We start from the raw sequence: 9935 nt of genomic DNA on the forward strand, positions 1-9935 counted from the left end.
ATCGTGATTGCGAAAAACATAATTTGGATTCAAAGTTTCGAATTCAAATTAGAGTTAATTGGGGGAAGTGGACCACAGGTCTTTTTTTTTTCTTTGCGACAACAGCCAATGTGATTCAGCGCTCTAGTATTGAGTTACAGTCATCACATTTACCTAAATCTTATAAACTTCATTTTTTCAACACTCGGTCTTTTTATTTAGAGCTAAAACAACTTATGTCCCTTGCAATACAAGCATAAATAAAATTTCTTTTAAATTATATGCAGATTTCTAATGTAGCATGAACCCAAAATGTTATTACAATAATATTTTGCGTTCAAAAATTTTGTCTTTGACTGTTGTTGTTCCTATGTACAGAATTTATCAGACGTATACTATGAAATTGTAAAAAATAATCCATGTACTACCATCATATGTACTAAAAACATTTTTTAGCATTTACAGTGCTGTTCAAATTATTAGACTAAGATTGTTTTAAAAGCAAATTCTTTATTGATTACATAGCTATAAACACATTAACGAACAGTAAAATAATTATCTAATATTTAGTATGCATTCCCTTGTTCTTGATGAGCATTTTAAGTCTTTTTGGCATACTTTTCACAAGGTTTACACCATTTCTTAACTTTTTAAAAAAAGAGGTAAAAAATTGTTTATATTCACTACTATATATACTCACATACACATACTCACTAATTACCTAAAACTAACTTTAAATATAACAGAACACACTAATAAAAAAAACTAGTGAACTATTTAAGCTGATTGAGGTTATGTTCCTGGTAAATAGATAAACAAGGAACATAAACAAAGCAGACAGTGCTGCCACCTGCAAACATTAAATTATGCTAAAATAACGTAATAATTAGTGTACAGTATGTACTGTACTTTAACAGTACAAATAGTGTACAAAAAACAAAAAAAACTCTTTAGTCTAATAATTTGGCCAGCACTGTAAATCTACTTTTAAAAAATCTTTCCTAGTTTATTTTCATAAAAACAGTGTATTGTGCAGATGAACGGCAGTATCGGCAGAAATGAGTTTTCGACATATTTGAAGAAATGTGTGGTGAATTCAATACTAACAATAGGAAAATGTTGGAATTAGACTTTTTTTCGTGCCTTTTTTCAGCGGAAATCCAATAAACGAGCTTGTACTATAAAGATAACGTACAATAGATGACAAAAATAGAAAAAAAAAATGAAAAATGAAAAATTTGTAGTTACTACCCTTTACCTGCACACGGCAGTATATTAGTTTACAACTGATTGCATATGATCTATTTCAACCTTTCAGTTAGCAAAATATGCTTATCACGCACAAATGATTTAATTAATTGATAATTTCCATTATCTGAATCACAAATCATACAAGTATGAAGTCTAAGAGTTCAAACATGACTACGCAGCACGTGTTATGCAAAAATGTACAATTTATTCGTCCGCATTTGGTTACTGAGAAGATAACAATCAACTGGAGTCGCATGTTTTGTTCTGCTCTGTTGTTGTTTATGTATTACACGGAATTACACGGAGACGATGAGTTTACGCAAATGATGAAAAATGAAACAAATTTGCATCTTGTTTTTGGATCCGTTTCTTATCAGATTTGATAGAAGGCCATTTAGAGGCATATCTGATTGTGAAGCAGAGTGATAATGAAGATAAGATAATCTATAGCGAGTCATAAAAGTTAAAATCATTTTTTAATTTGAAGTTAATGATGATACCATAATAAATTTAAAATAAAAAATCTTTTATGGTACAGTAGAACCCTGATTAATCGAAGTGATCAGGACTGGACCCCTTCTTGGGTACATCAAAAATTCTGGATGAAAGAGAGCACTTAAAAATAGTTTACACGATATAGCAAAAATTTTAACTCTGAATTTCAACATAAACATTAAGGTGGTTCAAAAACTGGGTACTGAGACCCCTTCTTGGGTACATCAAATAATTCAATGGATGGTTAATCAGAAAAAAAAAAAGGAAGCATGAGGGATGTTTGGAAGAATAAACTGAGAAGTTATTAAGAAACTATGGTGTTATTTATTTTATTGATATTTAAGTGATATCATGGAAAATATAGAAACAGTTTTCACATTAATAAACAAAAAAAAAAGCAAAATTTTCTTTTCTGTTGCCTTGCTCATTTGCATTTGCTCCCCTGTAGGGTGGGAAGGTAAATATTTTTTTGGGTATTTATCCGAAGGCAGGGTAAATCCCCTAGTAATTGCGCATTTTGCAAAAAATTTTTAGGTAGTATTAAAAGGTGACTATTATCTTTTTTAAACATAAACCCTAAAATAAAAGATTAAAAATTTTAAATGAATTTTAAATGTTTATGTATATTATGTGTGTGTGTATATATATGTGTGTGTGTGATACAGAATACACCTGAACAATTGAACTAAGTTTGGAGGAAATTTCTGCATAAGATATAGGTAAATAAATTGTAATAATAAATTGAGCGACATTTCGTTACATTTTGATGTCATGCAGGGACATATTACTGGGTTATAAAAGACTAGGACCTTAAAAAATTGATGTTTGCTTTTTTTTTGTAACCAGTTAAGCTTTTTTCTTTTTGTAGAATGGCTTTTTATATCTGAAATTTGGCTATCAACATTGATTAGGCATATCCAACACATTTAATGTGAATATCATATTAGATTGCTAAGCTGTTTCACACAATAATTCTTTAAATATGTGATCAAAATACAATTTTTGGGCAAAAATTTATTGTTTTGTATATGGTTGGTTGTATATATACATAATGGAATACATACAGAAAAGTATTTTAGATGAATATAAATTTTTGAAATAAATACCCGGGTATTTACCCATTTTGGGTATTTACCCGGGTATATACCCTGGGTATTTACCCCTAAAAATAAATACCCGGGTATTTTACATCACTATATATAAGTAATGTTTGTACAAAAATTATGAGTGCTTTTATTTAAAAAAATAACTTTTATTTCAATTTTTTTAAATGTTTTTCATGATTTTATTTCTTCTATTGTATGTGATGAAAATAATGAAAACTACCCTCAAAAAATTATTTATTTCAATCCTGTAACAAGTTATGTTATTGAATATAGCAAGTACACTTCAACAAATTGAAAGAGATTTTACTTCAAAGTAAACAGACTGACTTTGAAAGTTAATAAATAATGTTAAAAATGAAGATACAAAAGAATTAAAAACACCAAATCATAAGAATATGCTAAAGGATTCATTAGCGTTTGGACAAGTTTTGTTAGTTGGATGAACGGGAAATAACTATATAAATGATGAAGGAATAGAAATATATTGTTTGAGAATGCATAATAATGTGGCAATGATCTTCGTGTTTGCTGAGAAAGAAGATACATGTTCTTAGGATTGTAATAACTTTATTGAGTATTTAAAGAATTCAAAATTGTAACATATGGCTCAGGCATTGTATATCATTGTTTCAGACTGCTGTATTAGCTGAATAAATGTTTGTAAATTGAAATTTATCAAGTTTAATTGTTTTGGACTTCTTGTCCTTCCGTTGCTGTCCTTCCGTTACCCTTAAAAGTATACATAATTCAGATGCTTAAAATATTTTTTTTTTTAACACTAGAGGTCAAATTGTAATAATTGAACACTCCCGTATGTGCTCTAATTTTTATAGAATTTTCCTTTTTATAGTTTAGCTGAACTTTTGGCTAGAACATGATAGCGTGAAAATCATGTCGCAAAAATGTCCTTCCGTTACACTTTTTTAAACTTGATTTTAAAAAAAAGTTACTGACAAAAAATTCTTGGATTTGGCTTTTTTAACAACTTACTATCATATGCATAAAAGTCTAATCATCAGTTTTTGAAAATATATGTATTTTGATATGCTCACAGACCATGAATTTAAAGGACCAGCCAAATATTAAAGTTGAAGTGAAAATCAATTGCTGACAGAAAAGTTAATTTATAAGAATTAAATACATGCAAAGAGCAAAAGGTAGAATTTAAATTTATTTAAGAAAAACACGAGTTCCTTGTAGCGCAAGTTTCTAGAATTATGCAGTAAAATCTATGTGCATTATTTACTAGAATAATTTGAAATAGGATATAAGCAAGTACATCATAATAATATGATCTTAGCCAGGACACCTCATTCAGAATTTCATTTTTCGATTTGATCAATTTTGCTCTCAATTTTGAACAGTTGGAAGGGAAAAAAAAAACTTAACATTAGCGTCTACGGGGAAATTTAAAGCACATATAAATCCTGAACTAAAAGCTGCAGTTTCTTCGAACAGACTTTGCTAAAAATGTTTTTGACGAAGAATATGTTTAAAAAAATGATTTGCGTATTCTAGGCCATTTTTTGAAAAATTCAAAAAATTCAAACATCGAGAGTAATCCAAGACGTTTTGCTATAAAAATCAACACCAAAAATTATTTTTTATTACCGAAAAGTTGTGAAAGCAGCAAAGGTTCTAAATACGGCCTTACTTTTCTGATTTTCCTAATATAAAGAGTTTATTGAAAAAAAAAAAAAGAAGTACAGTTCTCGTAAGTTTAACAAGGCGAATGTTGTTTCGATTGATTGAATCTAATTGAAGTGAAGTGAGGCAAGGGAAAGTAGCCATTAATTTTATTTTTGATATGAATTTTTACTGGTACATATCTCTGTTTTCACAATGCATTTTGAAGTTGTTATTTTTCATTTTTATTTTCCGCAAAGATTCAAAAGTGAAGGCAAAATTCTTTTGGAATGAGATTTTTATTTTTTAATTTGCATGTTTTTTGACCACGATTTAAAAAAAAAACCCGACCATTTGAAACAGGAAGGAATTTTATGTTCAATATTATCACGTTAAAATTAGGCTCCTTTGTAAAGTATTGTACAGACATCTTTGTGAATTTTAATTTTTTTTTTATATTATAGAAAAGCTTGATTTTTCTTATGTATTGAAATTGAAAATTTTACTTTCAAGGAAGTTTTTGCTTTAACTCAATTGTTTTATAGGTTTGTTTCTCGTATTTCCGTGCACTTACATATTGGAAAAGAAAATTACTTGAATTTGAAATATTCACGAGAAAAAAAAAAGAAAAAGAAGAAGAAAAGTAATAGGAATTAACGGCAACATGGATTCCCAACAGTTGGAGAGAGGATGAGTTTGATATCTTTTTCAAATTAATTTGCTGTTTTCCATTCATATAAGTCAAGTTCCCAAAAATTGCTTTAACTTTAAAAACAGAATTTGCAAAATTAGTCGAAATTAGCACTAAGATATGATTTAAACAAGACAACGTAAACAAAACTGCGAATGAAAGCGATAAAATGAGTTAAAAGCTCACAAAAACAGCTGTTTTCGGGCTATCAAAACAAGCCTCTTCATTAGTTTACATAAAAGATAGGTTCACGAAAACCCAATGCGCAAAGACTTATTCTGAATCGACCTACTTTTTTTACTTCCTTTTACAAAAAAGGAAGTACTGTATTCGCAAAAAAAATTTCACTCAAAATTCGGCCTTAATTTCCATTTTGCTCACCAAGCATTAATGTTCAGTTTTTTTTCAACCCGACCACACGCGGATAAGTACCTTAGAACGTATAGACACCCGAAATATCCATTTTGACATTCCCCGAGTTATTTACAACGACTTTTCTCGTGACGTCCGTATGCACGTATGTATGTATGGGCGAATATGCGTATGTATGTCGCATAACTCAAGAACGGTATGTCCTAGAAAGTTGAAATTTGGTACGTACACTCCTGGTGGGATCTAGTTGTGCACCTCCTCTTTTGGTTGCATTCGGGTGATTCTAAAGGGGTATTTGGCCCCTTTTTGGGGGGAAATCATTGTAAATTTCGATGTATACTCAAGTGCTGTTATAATTTGGCGGACACTTGTCGATATATCGCCAGTCTTTTGGTCGTCAAGTTTTGTCGCCAAGTTGGCGACAAATGTGGCTATTTTTTTAAAATCTGGTTTCAATTTGGGCACTGGTGGTGATATTTAAAGGGTAAATTATTGAAATAAATTAAAATTGCCAATAATGGGAAAATGACATTAGAATTTTAGTAAAAGGAAGTCATGTGATGCACATATCAGCTCTTTTTTTATACTGATGGAAGAGCTTGTTTTGATAGCCCCGAAACAGCTGCTTTTTGAGTTTTCTTGTATTTTTATTAACGTTGTCTCGTTTTACCCACTGTAAAAAGGTATATTTGATACAAAGCGAAGCCCAAGAAAATGGAGGCAGAGAGAGAGAGAGAGAGAGAGACATTCCACTTCTCTGTTGGAAAATTGATGATCAGATACAGGATAGTGCGCTCATTTAATTCTGGTCGAACTTACTGTTACATTTTGAAAATTCTTCTATGTAAATTCCTGGTTACTAAAGTAAATCCATTCTACATTTGAAGATCCGTCATAAACCATTTATTTGTACGCAAAAGGAACATAACACACGAACAAAGAAGCACAAAGTCGTTATTTTTTGCCCTTTATGGATTTTGCATTTAATTTTCTCTTGCTACAGACAGCCACAATCACTATTGCAATAGAACGAGCAGATTCTCGTTTATTTTATTTTTTTTTTTTTTATTTTTTTTTTATATTTCGACAAAAAAACTTTTAAGGCTTGGAGAAAATTCCGAGAAAATCCAAGAAGTAATAATAAAAAGGTTTTGAAGCCTTGCGAAATACTGTTTTCATGTTTTATCAATCATTTGTACGTCTATGAAAGAGAGAAAAATTCAATACCTCTTTAGAGTAAGTGAATGTGCACGTAGATTTTAGTACTTCGACATAAAAATTTTAAGTTTTCAAGAATATTGGGAGACAACCGAAGAAATGATAACAAAAAAAGTTTGAAAAGTCTTACGCATTAGTTTTTTTTTTCCTGTTTTGTCAATCATGTGTATGTTAATGAAAGAGAGAAAACTACAGTGAGCAGGTAAACGATAGTATCTGAAAAAATGAGTTTTCGAGATATTTGAAGACCACGTTTTGTATTCAATACTAAAAATAGGGAAAAGTTGGAATTAGATTTTTCTCGCTCTTTTATTCCCGCGGAAGTCAAATAAACAAGCTTGTACAATAAAGCTAACGTACAATAAATGACGAAAAACCAAAAAAAGAACAATGAAAAATTTGCAGTTACTACCCTTTAACTGCCCACCGCCGAATACCTCTTAAAAGAGTCAATGAGCACGAATTGTTTTTCTTATTTCTTACTTTTAATATTATTATTAGTTAATCAATCAATTTTTGCTTGTGCTGCTGATTTTGTTTATCCATTTTCATTCTTCTTAAACTGGATATTTTATTTGGGCGAGTCCCGAAAAAATGTCCCGTGCGTAATGTAGTTTTTTTATTTTTTCCAGCTAACCAAAGCTTTCAAAAAATAATGCTGCTGGGGTACATGCTTTAATATACTATCAAAGCATAACAGTTAATCCCATATTTTATTCATGGTTGCTTGAATTAAATAAAAAAACTAAGCGTTATGCACGGGACATTTTTTCGAGAATCGCCCATTTATGAATTGACGAAATTTCTGTTTCTGTTTTGCAAAAAGTAAGAGAAATTTCTTAAAAAAAGGGCAGAAGAAGTATATTTAACACTTAATGCAACTTTTGATTATTTTTGAGCAAAATGTATAATTTCTAGCTTTTTATTAGTTTTAAAATAAAAGAGCTTATAAACTTCGGTCTTAAATACTGTTAAATAATTTTGAACCGTTTAAAAATACGTTTAACACAATTAAATAAGAAAATCGCTTTGTGTACTGTACCAGTCCTATGTCAAAAGGCTTTCCTAGTCAAGTAGGTATAGAGCAAATTTCCATGACAGTTCCGCGTTTATAAAGGATTCAGATATTTTCCTTGTTCCGAAGAAATTAAGTTTTGTAATAATAGTGTAGTAAATAGTTTTGTGATATTATTTTGTAACGGAGGATATATTTTTTTCTGAAGTTATTATGGGGGATGAATGTTCGTAGACAGCAACTCGACGAGCTTGAATAAAGCCCCATCTCATTGACCCATATTTTTTAGTTTTTTGTATTTATTTTTGACTCTTTCTTTTAATTAGCGATATTATTTCAAGAAATTAAATATTTTAGATCCTGAAATTTACTTTCAGTCTTTTTTAACTATTATTTGTCATTTTTACTTTCGTAGAAAAGTACAGAAAAAAGAGCTTATAAATAAAACCACGAAAATTTGCATTTGATTTTCCCTTAATGAAAGTTATGTCTGCATATGTGGTTAAGCACCGTTACAACAAACTTCAGAATACCTCAAATTTTATTCGTTGTAATAGAATTCAAGTAACCTTTAAATCGGGTCTGAAAATTTATTTCGCTGAAACGGATATTTCGTTGTATTGGCATTTGTTGTATCAAGATTTCACTGCATAACAAAAAGAAGCCCAGCGGCGTAGTGGTAGCGCATGGAGCTGCCACGTCGCAGACCCGAGTTAAGCACGGTTGGCTCAGCTTTTCATCCCTTCAGTGGGTCAATAAAATGAGTACTAAGCGTGCTTGGAAACTAAACATTGAGGGTTCCGCATTCGGCTGCCCACCTAACCGGGACAGTGGCGGATACAAGGGGAGGGTTATCGGGGTCATGACCCTCCCCCCATACCGTCGAAAATATTTTCCAACCTTGTTGTGTTTAAATACTTTATGAATAAAATATAAACAATTGCAATAAGCTTCTCAATTCATTAATTAATTTTAGGAGTAAATGTTTCAAATACTACTTCCTTTCATTGCTTATGAAATTTATTGGTACTGCCTAACTCCTATTAGGTGCCTTCCCTAGGCCAATTTGGTGCTTTTCACAGACACTCAAGCAGTTTCCGAAATTTTTCGTACCCAAAACCCTGTATTCTTCAGCGTGAACCCCCCCCCCTAAAATGGTAGTCTTATCCGCCCCTGAACCGGGACATCTGCCTTGCACCCCAGAGCCCCCTTAGTCACAAAAACTGAGATAGGCACAGTAGACCTTAGCCCCATGGGCTGTCACGCCATTGAGTTTTTTAAAAAACAAAATTTCATCACATGCAACAAAAAACTACTTTCGACAATTTTAGCTTACTTACCTCTTCTTGTTGTGGTTGCCTATATTCCGATCTGACATTATCCAATCCATGGATTATCCTCCTGGACTGAATGGTAAGTTTAAGACCTTCCTTAATCAATTTAGATCGGGTTGCTTTGACACTAGATACATCGACAGGATATGATGGGGGTGAAGATGTTGAGTGGTAATCCTCTGGTGATGTCAAATCCCCGAAGGAACCACTTGAGATTTCGGAGGGGCACGAGCCCCCGGTCAGACTGATGAGGCCCGAGATGACATCAGGAGTGGGCGGGGCTGAACTTTGGCAATCTGGATCGGAGTCGAAGATGAGAGGTGGATTCGGATCTTCTCTGGTGGACGGAAAATAGATGGGTTCCAGTATGTTGTACTGGGGAATGTAGTCGGTTGGGGAACAAGGCCCGTTGGAGCCAAACATGGTGAATCATAGAAACTGGAGCTCGGCTTGATGAGCCTACCTGTGGAAGAAAAATGTACCTTTATTATCGCAATCCTTTGATATTTTCCAAATTCAAAAAACTTTTATGACTCAACTTTGCATTTTCTTCATTTGTAGAACTAATGTTCCATAACATTTTCGCAAAAAAAAAAGTAAATAAATAAATAAATAAATAAAAAAGAAAAAAAAGAAAGAAAAACAATTTTAATAAAAAAAAGTTGTTGGCTATATTGTTATAAGCAATTGTCCATCCATTGCTCATTAAACTGTGAGAATTCAGCTGTGATCACTAAGCTGTGAGCTCTCCAATATTTTACAGCATTACAGTCTAAATTAATTAGTGCAGAATTACAACTACAATTAGAATTTTCATTTTCATACCAGTGTGCTATTTGATAAATTTA

The 9935-nt window shown here is 31.7% G+C and overlaps 1 protein-coding gene across 1 annotated transcript in view; it reads right to left on the reverse strand.

Annotated features, from left to right (window-relative positions):
- Positions 1-9510, reverse strand: part of LOC129222751 (cyclic AMP-dependent transcription factor ATF-3-like) — a 30649-nt gene extending 21139 nt beyond the window's left edge. The window contains exon 1 of the mRNA XM_054857281.1: positions 9094-9510. Coding sequence (XP_054713256.1) covers positions 9094-9510 — 417 coding nt within the window. The remainder of the gene's footprint in view (positions 1-9093) is intronic.
- Positions 9511-9935: the final 425 nt, after the last annotated feature.

The sequence above is a fragment of the Uloborus diversus genome, chromosome 5 (genome assembly GCF_026930045.1).
Source record: "Uloborus diversus isolate 005 chromosome 5, Udiv.v.3.1, whole genome shotgun sequence".
NCBI lineage: Eukaryota > Metazoa > Arthropoda > Arachnida > Araneae > Uloboridae > Uloborus > Uloborus diversus.